Source organism: Plectropomus leopardus, chromosome 6 (assembly GCF_008729295.1).
Source record: "Plectropomus leopardus isolate mb chromosome 6, YSFRI_Pleo_2.0, whole genome shotgun sequence".
In the NCBI taxonomy this organism is placed as follows: Eukaryota; Metazoa; Chordata; class Actinopteri; order Perciformes; family Serranidae; genus Plectropomus; species Plectropomus leopardus.
In genome coordinates this window covers 20,872,780-20,889,345 of record NC_056468.1, presented here as the reverse complement: position 1 = coordinate 20,889,345, position 16,566 = coordinate 20,872,780, and the positions used below count along the sequence as shown (strand labels likewise).

General features: G+C 38.3%; 1 protein-coding gene across 3 annotated transcripts in view; it reads left to right on the top strand.

Annotated features, from left to right (window-relative positions):
- The first annotated feature begins 12,021 nt into the window (after positions 1–12,021).
- nipbla (NIPBL cohesin loading factor a) overlaps positions 12,022–16,566 on the top strand; it is a 32,571-nt gene continuing 28,026 nt past the window's right edge. For all 3 annotated transcript variants that reach the window (XM_042487575.1, XM_042487574.1, XM_042487573.1), the window contains exons 1-3: positions 12,022–12,367; positions 14,519–14,590; positions 16,303–16,452. In XM_042487575.1, the coding sequence (XP_042343509.1) occupies positions 16,389–16,452 (64 nt within the window). In that variant the 5' untranslated portion in view covers positions 12,022–12,367; positions 14,519–14,590; positions 16,303–16,388. The remainder of the gene's footprint in view (positions 12,368–14,518; positions 14,591–16,302; positions 16,453–16,566) is intronic.

The window sequence follows — 16,566 nt, the reverse complement described above, 5'->3', positions numbered from 1 at the left end:
AACTTGAAAAATTTATTAATCTTAGACGCTGTTATCGCATCGTGAGGGTAAGTATTTGGGGGTTTTTTCCAAATAAAAACACACAGTTAGCAGAGAAACTATATTTTGTATGATTCATGTAATAGTCAGATATGTTGCCTACTTTGATAAATCCTAGGTTTTGAATATTGAAAAATTATTGTAATTATAATTACAATAATATAAATTATAATGTTATAAATGAATATTATATTATTTTCAGACTGTGAAAAGGGTTTTTGTCGAAAGTGTGAAAAAAAGGCTCGAGAAAACATACTTCCAGTCACGGCCATTAATAACCCCTTTGTGGTCTAAAATTCCTAATATACCTGCAAAGTTTCTAACTGTACAAAATCTGTCTCAAAACAATATTTTTGATGTATGTTTAAATTGTTTTGGTTACTTACCTTAACTGGATTACAACATGTGGACAGTGATTTAGTACTGACTGAATTTATACTTATCCAAATTCTCAAAAGCTGACTTAAAGAGAAGTGATAAAAAAAATCTGATCTGATGCCATTATGTTGAATCAGAACAATAAAATAGTGATTGCCATGAGATGTGGGAGAGAGTGGGGAAAATAAAAGCCCCTCAATAAGTCAACACACTATAAGACACTTGTATGATTGTTGAAAATATACATCAGTCTATAATGACGAAAAGAGAAGAGGATGGTCAAAGGTCTCATCCACCACAAACTACAACCTCAAAAACGACCTGGCTCCTCTCTGGCTCAGAGCTTTTGGCTCGTGTGTGTTAGGCTAAAAAACATAAAGTACTATTGACATGTACTGAGTTATTTCCAGTGATAGAAGTCTTATAATTAGAAAAGTAATTATTAAACGTGTATATGAGATAATTTGTGTCACAGAGTGACTGACACCCTTCTCTGCGCTCTCATTTCGTTTAGAGCCATGCCACGAAGAAGCACTCGTTTGGAACCATACTATGACAGTGATGGAGAACCCATAAATTCCTACAAGGAGAACCTGAACAAGTAAGCTAGAGTTTGTGTGTGTGTGTCTACATATTGTATGTAATGCAGTCATATGGTCTTTATTACACATCTTCAAAGGTCTCACTCCTTTCTCATGTAATTTTCATTACAAACAGGATTTTCAGAACATATAGGAGATGCCACAGTAGATCGACCCACAGCACTGAGAGTGACATTAGCCAGCACAGCTACAGACACAGTGATGACTACAGCCACAACATCGACTGTGACATCCACAGCTGCGTCAGAAACAGCGACAGCCACAACATCACCAGGTCTCCGAGCATGTTGAAACTGTGGCTGCTCGCTTTTCTCTTCATCATACCCTACCTGTGTTTTGGTAAGCAATCTCTTCTGACACAAACAATCCTATCTAGTTCGTTAGCTTGTATTTTACAGAGTGTCTGTCTTTGAATAAAATATCTCTAACCTGTTTATCCTATGCTTTGTTTCTTTCCATCCATCAGGATTTGTATTCTTGACCCCGACTCTGAGCAGTTATCACCAAAATTTAGGACTCTCAGAGTCACCCGTTCCACCTACCAATACAAAACACGGGACAGGACAGGACGCAGGATATTGTGATGACACAGCGAACCGCCTGAGAGAGCTGCAGGACATGGTGCTGAAGTTGGAGCAGAGGGTGAACTACTTAATTCCCGTAGCTGACACTTTGCCGAACTTCGCCCTGGAGTCACAAGGTATGATATCTCATCATTTTAATCTTTCACATTTGCACATGTGGTTTTTAATTTTGAGATTGCTCTCTAAAGTCCTATGTGTGTTTTTTTTGTTTGCAGGAGCCAGTGTTATATCACATCTGTCCTCCGCCACTTACCGGGAATCAGGAGCATACCTAACGGTCTTTGGGTTCCGTCTTTGGCCACTCTCATCACACCCAAGGACTGTTGTTCAGGTAGGAACTACATACACTAAACACATGGCTACGTACGCACGGCTATATAATGTGGTGGGGATTGTTTTAACATATAGCAAACCATCTCAACTCTCTTTTTATGCTCTTTCTTCCCTCAGGGAAACTCACAGCTGGTTCCTGGACACTGCTGGCCCTTTACAGGTGGGCGTGGACATTTATTTATCACCCTGTCCCACCCAATAACCATCAGCCATGTGACACTGGGTCACATGTCAAAGAAGCTGTCCCCAAGTGGCACCATTCCCAGCGCCCCCAAAGAGTTTTCTGTCTATGTAAGTCACAAATGTAATGTTGCTACACTACAGATTTCTAGGTTATTTAATTTTCACATACATGGAGAACAACAAGGTGTTCAACTGGATTCTTGTCTGTCTTGCAGGGCATGACGACTTTAGAGGATGAAGGAACCCACATAGGCACCTTTCTTTATGATCAAGACGGGGACCATATCCAGACTTTCAAAGTTGCTGTAAGTATCAAAACATGTTAACAACAAAAAAAGGCTTAATTTCTGTCAAAAACATGGGAATAAGTCAATGACCATCAAAAGAGGAAATGACCCAAAAAATTAGTAAGAAATTATTGAAAAGTATTAAAAAAAACTGACCTGGTAATTAGTTAAAAAAAAGAGAGAGAAAGAAAGTACAACAAAATAAAACAATTAAACAAATAAATGACCAGGGGAAAAAGGGGGTTAAAAACTGTAATAATTCTATAACATAGTTTTAAATATGTAATTATAATTACAAATATAGTTTTCCCCCAGTTTTTTTCTCTTTCCAAAGGCATGGCAAGGTGATGTCGCTCCAGGTTTCAAAGGGTTAAACACTCAAATTTCACTCATGAGATAATATATTGTAGAAGTTAGAATTTGTTTGTCCTTATTGTACTCATGATATTCCAAAGTACCTCAGTTTTCTGTTCATTTCTCATCTCTCAGGATCATAAAAAGGGTGTCTTCAAACACGTGAAGCTGCAGGTGGAGAGCAACTGGGGACATCAGGACTACACGTGTCTGTACGACTTCAGAGTCCATGGGAAGTTGGCAGATTAGAGAGGGATGCGTGGAGCAGACAGAAGTCCATCATCTTGGTGCAGAGATGGATGAGTATAGTTTCTTTTCTACACTACTGTGCAAAAGTCTAAGGCCAACTTAAACTGTGGTATTTGTAGCAAGGTGATCATTATCATATATATCCATTTTTTAGTAGCCTCTCAACTAAGATGCAGCCAAGAAATACAGGGAATGTGTACAAAGTATTTAAAAAAAAACACCTTTAACAGGCTGAAGTTGCAAATGTTGTGTGACCTAGCATGTCTTGAACTCTCTCGGGTAGATGATTTATAACAATAGTTTTCTGGTATATCAAGTGGTTATTTAAGAAAACTTCATGATAGCCCAGAGATGGCTCATTAAGGCGCCACTGAAACGTAACAATTATTTTTTTATCAACAGACTAGTAATGTCATGGTAAAAAAAATGCCTTAAGTTACTTGTTTGGTGATAAGAAAATAATTGATACACTTTAAGGTAGTCTGGCCAAGAGAGTTCAATAGGTGCTATGCGTAGAGGGGCTCAAACTCAATATTGACTTCAGTCTGAAGAAGCCATTTGTTTTGACTTTTTTGGTGTTTTAATGCATTGTAAATAATCCAAGGGATTTTATTTTACCATTACATAACTATTTATATATATATATATATTGATATATGTACTGTATATATATCTCATACTTGGCGTGAAGTCAAACATGTTGCCGGTGGGTGTTGGCCTCCGCCAGGGTTGCCCCTTGTTTCCAATCCTGTTTGTGATATTCATGGAGAGGATCTCAAGGCGCAGCAGTGTGTGAGGCGGTCGGGATGAGAGTCAGCACTTCCAAATCTGAGGCCATGGCTCTCTGCTGGAAAACGGTGGATTGTCCCCTCTGGTTGGGGAGTAAGTTACTGCTCAAAGCGAAGTAGTCTAAGTATCTAGGGATCTTGTTCACGAGTGAGGGTAGAATAGAGCATGAGATGGACAGGCGGTTTGGCATGGCGTCTGCAGTGATGCGGAGTCTCCACCGGACCGTTGTGGTGAAGAAGGAGCTGAACTGGAAGGCGAGGCTCTCGATTTACCAGTCATCTATGTTCCCACCCTCACCTATGGTCATGAGCTCTGGGTAGTGACCGAAAGAATATGATCGGGGATACAAGCTGCAGAAATGAGTTTCCTCCGCAGGGGTGCTGGGTTCAGCCTTAGAGACAGGGTGAGGAGCTCAGACATCCGGGAGGAGCTCGGAATGTAGCTGCTGCTACTTCGCGTCAAAAGGGGCCAGTTGAGGTGGTGCAAGCATCTGATAAGGATGCCTCCTGGGCGCCTCCCATTAGAAGTGTTCCAGGTACGTCCAAAAGGAGTGCTCTGCTCCGCCTGCCCCTGCATCTCGGCCCTGATTAGGCGAAGAAAATGGATATATATATGCACAAATCTACAGTGGCCTTAGACTTTTGCACAGCTCTAAGTAAACTTAAATCACACCATGTGTGAATAAATAGGGCTTAATTTAACAAAGTGTTGTGTAATTTGCAGTGATAAAAATATGAGCAAATGTTAGCATACTGAGTCAGCACGGTGGTGCATTGGTGAGCACTGTTGCCTCTGTGTAAAAGGATGCAGGGTTCAGATTCACAAGCTGGCAGGGCCCCTCTATTTGGTGTCTGCATGTTCTTCCTGTATCAACAGGATTTTCTTTGGCTTCCTCTCACAGTCCAAAGACATGCAGATTAGGTTAATTTGTGACTAAATTAGCCGAAGGAGTGAATGGGTGAATGGTTGTCTGTCTTTGTGTGTCAGCTCTGTGATAGTCTGATGATCTGTCCAGTGTGTACTGTGTGTGCCCTCCTGTGACCCCTAACATATGGGATATTGGATGTCCATATGAATGGATATTCACACCTGTGCAGGGGTGGCAGGGTGGGCTAGTGTTGGGGAGAAGTGTGGTGTACCGTGGAGGTTACACTCTGCCAGCACTGTGAGGGGGACCTCGCCATTTGCTCGTATTTTCTGTCACTCCAAATTCACAACACAACACCCTCTACTAATTCACAGAGGGTCTGAGGGCTGCACGGTGGCACAGTGGTTAGCGCTGAAGCCGCACAGAGAAAGGACTGGTTCTCACTCAGGTTCTTGCTCTGTGTAGAGTTTGCATATTCTCTCCGTGTATGCATGGGTTTCCTCCAGGTACTCTGGTTTCCTCCCATACTCAAATATGCACAGTTTAGGTCAATTGGCTGATTACATAATAATTTATAAAATAAAATAAATAAATAATAATAGATAAGTTAATTAAGTAAGTTCTCCTTGTTTTATTCTCTATTTAGAATCCATAAGTGTATACCTAAACCCTGATTAATACCTGATTTATTGTGCAATTAATTGCACAATTAATCAGAAAGTGTCCTCGGATTTCCCAATCACCACAATCAATATCACTCTATGCAGATGACACTTTAGTGTATATGACAGACGTTCAGCAAACTCTTACCTGTGTCCTAGAAACACTGAAATAGTTTGGATATCTTTTCAGGGTACAAGGTTATGCTCTGCACTGATGCTCAATAACACGGACAGAAGTGAGGTGACTCCTCCTCTCCAGATTAATGTTACTTGGGCATTAGAGTTAGTAGTTCCCTATTGTCTATTGCTAAAAACCAATTTCTCTTTAATTAAAAAAAAATAGAAGAGGATATCAACAGATGGAGACGTCTGCCTGCATCTATCCCAGCACGTATATCAGTTATTCAAATGAATATACTACCCTGTATTAATTTCATCACCTCAATGCTCCCACTAAGTTTTATATATATATTATTTTAAGGTTTCAGTTGTGATTTTTTTACTTTACTTGCTTACTTTTTACTTACTTGCTCCAACATTTTTGTTGGAGCCCACTGAGCAATAGATGTCATTTAAACATCATCTCCAAGCTATCAGCTACATATGCCCCAATTTTAGGTCAAATTTTAAAATAATTATTAAATATATTTAAAATACCTAAAAATCTGCAAATAATTTACAAAAGTATTGCATACCCCCAAATTCCTACATTCAATGTTCATTTTTTGTCATATACACAGATTCTGTTTACTTTTTCATCTAGGTTAAGATTATTGACTTCCACTAAACCTTCACTTCTCAACCTTGAATAACTGAAATTTAAAGGTCTAAAGACAAATAAATCTAAATGTCTAAAAACAAATATAAATGTAATAGGCATTTATTAAATGTCTTTTTAAAGTTAAATTGCTTATAAAAGTTGAATTCCTACAGTTGTGCATTGACAAAGGTTGTCCTTAAATTGTTTGAATATATGCTGAAACATATTTTCGAAGCATTGCCTTCTGTTTTTATTTGCATTTCCACACAGCGTACCAGCTTTTTTGGAATTCAAGTTGGACAATATTGAGATAGTTGCACTAATTTCTGCTTTATATTTCTTCTCCATTACAGTTCATAGAGTACTCCAAACTTTATATGACAGATTGTTACTCTTTCATGATAAAATTATTCTTTAATGATAAAATTATAACTATTCGAGATAAAAATCCATCACCTCTTGCCCTTAACTGACCTGACCCCAGACTCAGATAGCCTGGATATGGCAGCAAGGCCTGAAATTTATTTGGACCATTTCTCCCCCATTGACCTTCATCGACTCTATACTTTGATTTCTGCATCTAAGCCTTCAACATGCCTGCTAGACCCCATCCCAACTAAGCTCCTAAAGGAAGTTTTGCCCTTATTAGACAACTTTTTATTAGATATAATCAATGTGTCTTTATTAACAGGCTATGTACCTCAGTCTTTTAAAGTAGCTGTCATTAAACCTCTTCTAAAGAAGCCCACTCTCGATCCTGAGATTTTAGCTAACTATAGACCGATATCTAATCTCCCCTTTATTTCTAAAATCCTTGAGAGAGTGGTTGGCCATCAACTCTGTGACTTTCTCCAAGATATCAGTTTATTCGAGGACTTTCAGTCAGGCTTCAGAGTTCATCATAGTACAGAGACGGCACTTGCAAAAATTAATAACTTATTTATCGCTTCTCACACAGGTCTGGTCTCTGTTTTAATCCTATTAGATCTCAGTGCCGCATTTGACACCATTGACCATCAAATTTTACTGCACAGACTTGAAAACTTAATTGGCCTTAAAGGAATGTCACTAGCCTGGTTTAAGTCATACTTATCAGATCGTTCCCAGTTTGTTCACATCAATGATCAACCCTCCGCACATACTAAGGTCTGCTTTGGAGTGCCACAAGGTTCGGTGCTTGGACCAATCCTTTTTACTTTATATATGCTTCCTCTAGGCAACATAATTAGAAAAACACTCTATAAATTTCCATTGTTATGCTGACGATACGCAATTATATCTATCCATGAAACCAGATGAAACTTATCAGCTATCTAGACTTCAAACATGTCTTAAGGATGTAAAAGCCTGGATGAGCCGTAATTTCCTGATGTTAAATTCTGACAAAACTGAAGTTATTGTTCTTGGCCCCAAACACCTCAGAAGCTCCTCTTCCAACAATGTAATTTCTCTAGATGGTATTACCTTGGCCTCTAGCACAACTGTATGGAACCTCAGAGTTTTATTTGATCAAGATTTATCTTTTGCCTCTCATATAAAACAAATTTCAAGGATGGCTTTCTTTCACTTGCGTAACATTGCAAAAATCTGACATATCATCTCCCAAACAGACGCTGAAAAATTAGTACATGCATTTGTCACTTACTGTAACTCCCTATTATTTGGTTGCCATATTATTTGGTTTGGTTTGGTTGGTAGACTTAAGACCTTCCTCTTTGATAAAGCTTATAATTAGGGCTGGCTCAGGTTGCCTGGACCAGCCCATAGTTAGGCTGACATAGGTTTAACCTGCTGGGGGGGGACTTCCTCTGATACGCTGAGCTCCTTTCCTTCTCTCAATGCCGCCATCGGAAAATCATGCATGTCTGTTAACTGTATTGCCATTTGCAAGCTTAGCTTAGCCTCAGCAGTTTAGCTTAGCCTTACATCTGTGATAGCCATGTGGTACTCTCACTACCTGGGGCTCGCGATTACAGAGCCTGGGTCTGTTGAACTGCACTACGCTAATCCTGTTGCCTCTCGGGAGCATTCCTGCTCCCTTGTTTCCTAGTTTTCCCGGATCCTGGCTGTAACCTTGACTGTGCCTGACTGTGGTGATAGCTGTGCTGATGCTGCGACCCTGCCTTTGGTTGTGCTCGTGCTGTGGCTGTACTGATTCTGTGCCCCCCGCTCACCCTGATTGTGGTCTGGTCCTGGTTGCGCCGATGCTGTGATCTTGCCTTTGGACACCTCCCTATCAGCATATGCATGAAACTGTTATCATCACCCTCAACATCATCATAGAGTGCAATTAATAATTTCACAGCTACCGTTATTGTAATATGACATGCATCTGTTTCTACGATTGCCATGCCTCCTCCCCCTCTCTCCCCCTTCTCTCCACCTCTCTCCCCCTTTCTCTTTGGCTTTCCTTTTTTGCCATGATTGTATTTCATTTGTTATTTACGACATCTATTGCTCATCTGTCCGTCCTGGAAGAGGGATCCCTCATCATCCTCTACCGCTCTTCCTGAGGTTTCTTCCTTTTTTTCCCCGTTACAGGGGTTCTTTTTGGGGAGTTTTTCCTTGGGTGATGTGAGGGTCTAAGGGCAGAGGGATGTCGTACACTGTAAAACAGCCCTCTGAGGCAAACCATGTTTTTTGATAATGGGCTCTATAAATAAAATTGACTTGACTTGACTTGACTTACTAGTTGCTTTGCAGAACAGCCTTTAAAATTGCAGTGACAGTAAATAGTAACAATAACCTCAAACTTCACAATATTAAAATGCTGTTTGGTATGTGCATGCATCAATAGAAGACCCATAGTAAAATAACATTTTAAGTGGGGTCATTTTTCACGAGTGCTTATTTCACTAGCAAGGACCACACCTCAATAGGAAATCATTTTGACAATTTATTGATGTGAATGTAAATTTGGTATAACATTGATGTTGAATTATTGTGGGATGGATGGTTGAGTGTGGTGTGGGGAAGCTTCGGTGGGAATCTGCCGTGGCTCCCAGGCACGACAGACCCCTAGGACCCTACGGAGAGAAGGAGGTGCAGAATAACGAGAACGAAAGGGGAAGATCAGGTTAGGAGGATATTTATGCCGGAAGAAGTGCAGTTGAGGTGTGGTCCTGCTCCTGAAATTCTGCTATATAGCTTCACTTCTTTGATGCTTTTATTATGTTGATAGTAATAAATGTCTTTTACTGGCAACTGTTTTTTTTTTAATAGCAGTACTTACGTAAAAGATCTGAGTAATTCCACTACATCACACATGACAGAAAATAGTGTTTTATAAGGGTGTATAATAAAAAAATATGATTTATCATACAAATCATATCATATTTATTTGTATTGTGTGTTACTGTATCTGCAAGAAAAAAAAAAGTACCAGATATTTAACAGGTGAACAGCTTTAGGTTCCTTGGAATTACTATTACTGAGAACCTATCTTGGTCATTGCACATCACCACCCAGGGTAAAAAGGCACAAAAAAGGCTCTACTTCCTGCAAAAACTTAGGCTAAATTCCAGAGCAAGATCCTGGTTAACTTCTACAGTGGAGCAACACACAGCATGCTGACTGGAAACATCACAAACTGGCATGGTTCATGCAGCACAGCCCAGGACAGGAAGGCTCTACAGCGGGTGATTAAAACTGCCCAGGACATCACTGGTTCACATCTACAGAGCCTCAGTGGCCTCGGTGAAGTGAGGTGTCTCAGAGCCGAAAGGATACTGAAAGACTGCAAAATTTTATTTCATTTTTAAAACTGTATTTAAAGAAAATCACTAATAAATCTACCTTTTACCTTAATGTGATTCACCAGATATCTGTGGCAATTTCACGGCTTCTATAATCACCAGAAAAGATGATTTATTTAGGTCTCGGTTTAATTTAGGTAAGCAAGGTATAAATATACCAGAATGAATACATTATTTAAATTTATTTTGACATGTAAAAAAAGGAAAGGATGAAAGAATGACCATGTAAACATACTTAAACATACAGAGATGTCCCAAAAGGAGTGGGAAGAAATGCAGTTAATGAAAATTAATTGACTTGTTTCCATTTTTTAAATAAATTTAATTCTCTTAAAACTATATATAATTATATATATAAACTATATACAGACCATATTTAACAATTGGCAAACACATTCACATTGTTATATGTAAACATATACAAACTATATACAGACCATAAATAACTATATGTAAACATATTTACATTGTTGTTTACAGAAAAAGAGGAGATAGAAAAAGGAAATAATACAAAAAAGTAAAAAATAAATAATGACACAATAATCCCTGTGAAAACTTGACTGTCAAACTTCATCTTCGCCTATGTACTTCATGAAAATCAGATCCTTATACATCTTTTTAAATTGGTTCATGTTTGAACATTGCTTTGACTTATTCTTAAAACTATTCCATAATTTTACACCACAGATTGAAATACAAAATATTTTCAGTTGTCCATGCCCTGTGAATTTCAAAATTAAACATTCCCCTTAATTTATAACCCTCATCTTGTTAAAAAAAAAAAAAACCTCTTTAAATATTTGTTGGCAGTGAATTATTTTTAGCCTTAAACATTATTTGTGCAGTTTGCGGTTCCACAAGATCCATGAATTTTAAGAATTTTGACTTTAAAAAATATTGTGTTTGTGTGATCCTGATATCTGACATTGTGAATGATTCTTATTGCTGTTTTTGGAGAATAATTAGTGAATGCAACGGACTTTTGTAGTTGTTGCCCCAGCCAGAAGGCTATTTTTCATTTTTAATTCCCTTGGCCAAAGTGTTACACAGGCTTCCTACAATACAACAAAGCAAAACAACAAAATAGGGCAGACAGTTTAAAAGATGTCTTTACACTAAAATTAGAAAATATTATATATTAATTTAAAGGTACTATAAGTGGAAATTACATATATGCATATAAAATGGCATTGCTTAACATTATATTGTTAAAATATTTATCAGTTTCTTTGGATTTCTTTTAAAAAATTTAGAATTAACCCTTTGAAACATGACTAAATTGGCTTGCTTTCTTTAAAAACATGGGAAGACGGCAATGCAACAAAAGAAGAAATGACCTAATATTAGCAAGAGATTAGTAAAAAGCCCAACCAGAAAATTAGCAAACAACCATAATATTAATAATAATAAAGAAAAAATAAAAAAGGAAATTACATGGAAAAACCCTGCCACTTGCTTTTTTATATAAAGATCTTTATACACAGGCTATGGTTGAGGGTAAATCACTATATATATATATATATATAATTATTATTATTCTATCATTATTATTATATTATATTATACATAAACATTGGTCATCAGACATAAAAATGTCAGGTGCTAATGTCATGATGCTGATACTATTATTAATATAAAATATTATGGATATTATTACTACTTATTATTATATTATTACTACTATTATTAATACTATCACTACCATTATGTGTGCGATGTCTTCAAACTGATGTTATTACCATTATTAGTATTATATGTACACCTCTACATATTCCCCTTATTCTGCTGTCATCATTACCATGCTCATGTGTATCCTTACCATCATCAGATTGCACCTTACCACTGCATTTGCACTACCTCAGCATTCAATTTATTCTATTTTTATATTTATGTTTATTTCTATCTTCTATTATTCTTCTTATTTTTCTATGTATGTCTCTGTATGTCTTACGTGCCAAGCTGCTGTGAGAACTAAATTTCCCTCCGGGGATCAATAAAGTCGTCTAAGTCTAAGTCTAAATATTGTTTACCAGAAAAGGTAAAGTTGTCCTACAGCGCCGTCCAGCGGCTCAGAGGTTAAATGTTGCATGGCATTTTGTTTGGCGCCGATGGAGGGAGTCACTCCTGAGATCTTTGGTCAGTCAGACGGCAGAACTTCCGGTCGGCATTTTGTTCTACGAGAGGAGAGCCTCTTGATGATCGCAACAATCGTCATATTTCTCATTTACTGTCGAAATTGGCTGCACTCATTGTTTATGTCGGCGCAGACCGACTGAAACTCCGAAGAACGAATGTTTCCCCATGAATGTACGTTGAAACATTCACCCTTGAGTGACGGGAAAAGAACGAATCAGTCCGACCCGGATTATTGTTGATAGCTAGCTTGCTAGCTAACCAGCTAGCTGGCAAGCCAATCGAGTTCCTTCTGGAGGAGCTGCGAGAGAAGAAAGGGGGAGCTAGAGATACGGACACGGACACAAACCAAGCTAAAACATTCCCCTCCCTTTGAACGCAACATCCGAAGGTAAATATAATCACCTATCTATCTTTATGCAACAAACTTTTTAAATTGCGATTATGAAAAAGAACATTAACAAATGTTCTGCTGCAAGACCACCTACGGCGTCGTTAATCGTTGACCGGGAGGTAACGGAAGCTAGCGAACTAGCCAGCCAAGCTAGCTAGGTGTGTTTTTGCTCCGCCAAGGCGCACGGCCTCAACTGGATGTCATTTGTCGAGCCCGAGGATTGGGCCGTTGCCACGGAATTGGATTCAGAGCCGCTGCTTTTACATCTACCCACACTATCACATCGCATTTTCCCGAGCTCAGGGGAAAATTGACCAACATTCATCAACCCCGACAAGCGCTTCCTTGTATTATTTGAATTGGCGTCCCTTTATTTGAACGGGGAACAGCATCCGAGGCTAACCAACAACAGTTAGAGCTAGTTAGCATAACTAGCTAGCTATTAAAACACGACTATTGTTGTTAGCGAATGTTAGGCAGCTAGTGATCTTAGCTGCTATCGTGAGAGGTAACAGTAGCTTGGCGGTTAGCTCGAAACATCCAGGCAGTCAACTTCTTGGCAGTGTAATGGTTTTGTTCGCAAGTAGCGGGCTGCAGCTGGCAAATGAGCTAACTAAGGTAAACAGTTAAATGAACGCTAACGTCAACTACTCGTTAGCAAATTGTTATGTTGACACTTTTATTTGTAATTTTACTCCTAACGTTGTCTGCTGGTTGCTGGAGCTTTTGGCAGGGCTAATGTTGGTTTTGGTTGCTATTCTGTTTTGAAATGTTTTGAGTGACTTACATTACAGACTGAGCACTTTCGTTGCCTCAGATCTACTTACTTAACTATCGGAGTTTGCTAGATTTGTTGTTGTTAGTGGAATCGTTTATATTTTTCCCTCTTGGTCACAACGAATGCAGTTTGATCGCTCTCTGCAGTTAGCCAGTTTGCAGAGTGCGTACGGTGGCTGTCGGCTACTGGAGGATGCAGCCCCCCACTACTGCCGCCACCATCACAGTGCATCTGTTCCTTTGTGCTGCCTCCTGCCTGTCAGTCTCACAGCTGTCAGCCAAGCCCCTGCGTACTGAGGAAGAGCACACAGACTAAGCATGCTAATCTTACAGTTAGCTGATATAATGTTTACAATATCCATCTGTTGATTCTCTGTAACAGTTACGTCGTGCGGAAGCTGTTGCATGTATTTACAACCTGACCTCAAAGCTCGGCTTGCACTCCGGTCAGGTTGAAACATTATGTTTACAGATTTTCTGTGGCATCGGGATTCCGCAGAAGTTGCTTTCAAAAATGTTGCATTTCCCCAGAAGTTATTCAAGAAAATTTTCATTAGGTCAGCAGTGCTGCATACTGTGTCATTTTAAGTTTGCAGATTGTGCAGCAGTAATGTCATGCAGGGTTCCCATAGTCATGAAATTCCCCGAAAAGTTATGAAATTAGAAAAAAAATGTTTTCCAGGCATGGAAATAATTTTAAATGGTTTAACGTAATGTTTTGGAAAAGTTATGAATATATATTATTTTGGCTGTTCAAATTATATTCTCAAAAAACTCAAAAAACTTGTCCGTGCAAAATATGTTCCTTGTATTATTCATTTAAAATCTAATGCTATTTAGCATACCTGAAAAATGATCAGACATAAAACATTTGAATTATAGGCATTAAATGCATGCACACTTACACAATGTGCTGAATATCCACCACACAATTACACTGGTGGATATTCAGCTGTGGTTTGTTGGCACATACAGCCTGGTGGCACAAATGTAAAAAGCAAAGTAAGTTATCGCTAACACAAATACCTATGAAGTGCCTGTTTAATAGTATATGGTATTGTTGCTGTACAGGCCATTTTTTAAAACTACTTCAATAAAGTTATGGAAATGGAATGAAATATTATGGATAAGTTATGTAAAAGTTTTTAAATCAAAGTGCTAAATATGTGTGAGAACCTTGGTCATTGTAAATGTGAAATGCATGTTTGACACTCAGTATTGTGATGCTGCGTCTGGCATTCCTCGACTGTTAAGGGTTAGTTTTTTTTTTTTTTGTTTTTTTTTTATTTAACTGCTTTAGAGATGTCTTTTCATCTATGTGTCACCAAAGAAGAATCAAATGCAGTTACCTGCCATGTTCTCTTTCAACAGATTGAAGGAGTAGGACTTTTTATCTGAAATGTCAGTGAGTCCACCCGAGACTGCACAGAATTCTTCAAAAAGGTATTATAATGGTTTGAGCTATTCATAATTTGATTAACTTGTCATTAATATCAATAGTACTATTTGTTTACTCTTAATTGAGGCAACAGAGAATGCTGGTAACACATTCAGTGAGTGTTTAAGACTCATGCAATTAATGTCTGTAATTTCAGTGTCTATAATATGTAAACCCTTTATCATAATTTTGCGTTATGGAGACTGAATGTGGATAACAACAGAGTGCTGTACTGGCATTTATCGGCTCGTAGCAACTAGGTTTACACATCAAGCGTGGGATGATTTTTGAGAAAATTGCAGCTGGCTTTTCCCTCTGCTTTTTCTTGACCTCCTGCGCAGTGTTACTGGAAAGGTCAAGGACACCTAACAAGCAAAGGGATTTAAGACAAATTAAATGGGACACAGGGTCCTAATTTGTGCAGATCCATCATAATAAGATAGGAGTGAAGAGCCCAGTGGTTTGAAATTTGTGAAGGGAAATTGACTCCTATGGCATAAACACAAAGACTGACATCTGTGGACTACTTATTCAGTTTCACAGCACTAGCTGTATTAAGTGTAACAATAGAGGAATGCTATCTGTACCAACACAGATGGTAAAATATAATGCCAAAGCTTATTCACTGGAGTACATTATCACTGGGGCAGTATATTATTCATAAAGTATTTTAAGTAGTTAACATGATAAATGACCATCTTGCTTTTTTTCTTACAAAGCTCCTTTCTTTCATTTAACCTAATAAGCCAAAGAGTGATGTTGATCATGTGCGGTTGTATTTACAACTGCTTACAGTATATTTTCCATGCAGATATGTGTTGGTTTCCACTTCCACCAAGATGTTTGTGTATTGCATATCAGCTATTAAGGGAGATCTAAGTAATCTGATGTGACATTTAAATGACTCATAATAAGCATCAGTCAGTGTACTGAGGCTGAACTATGACTTGCTCTTTAAAGTGTAAAAAATAGTAAGCATGTAATGATTTTATTTATCAGTACATTGGACTCGTAATATTTTGTTTATCTGAAACGTCTTATGGTATATACCAGTGTTATAACGTGGTGTTGTTGAGCAGCAGGCTGGTCTAGTAATTAGTGACCTTGTTATGTAAGAGTAAGACCTGGATTCAATCCTCTGTGCAATTGTATATGTTGAGCATTTCTTGAGTAAGACACCTTTTTTGAATTTACGGTAGTGGCATGATATCCTTGATTTTGTGTCCTTGCAATTCAGGCAGAGAGTACTATAGATTCTCCTCTTTTGCATAAGTTACATATTTAAATAATAATATCCTACATGTATGAATGAAAATGGTGAGATCCATGGCAGTTTATCTTGACTGATAAGATCTATGAAGACACATTTATTTCCATCTTACAGATGATGTAACGGGCACTATTTCTCCCTCACAAAACATAACATCAGAGTCAGGGCAGACATGGCAGTATATTCAGCATTTTTTTTTTCTTTATTCACTGCATTTGATTCTATGTTTTTGATGTGTCTGAATAATATTGATTATTTTATTATTTTCAGTTTTGTTCATTTTTTCTCTGCCTCTTATAACACATACATTTTATATTTATTTTATACATTTTGCAAATCTATGCTTTCCCCCTTCACTTACTTGTGCCCTTTCTGCTCCTTCTCCTGTCCATTACTCATGCTGTTTTTTGTCTTTCTCTCTCCCTCACTAACCATCCTCTTTCCTAGGAGTCAGGAGATGTGAGGACGGGTGTCGTCCATCGACCCCCTGATCTACCTGTGTATCAACACACTCCCCCACCCTCACCTTCAGCATGAATGGGGATATGCCTCATGTTCCCATCACCACTCTTGCTGGGATCGCTAGCCTCACAGACTGTGAGTGACACGCAGCAGTGCTCCAAACACACTCTCACAGTTTTTGTTAAGTCTCGTCTTCCAGTGTAAAACGAAGCTGAATTATTGAACTGATGAAAATGATCAAATGTGATT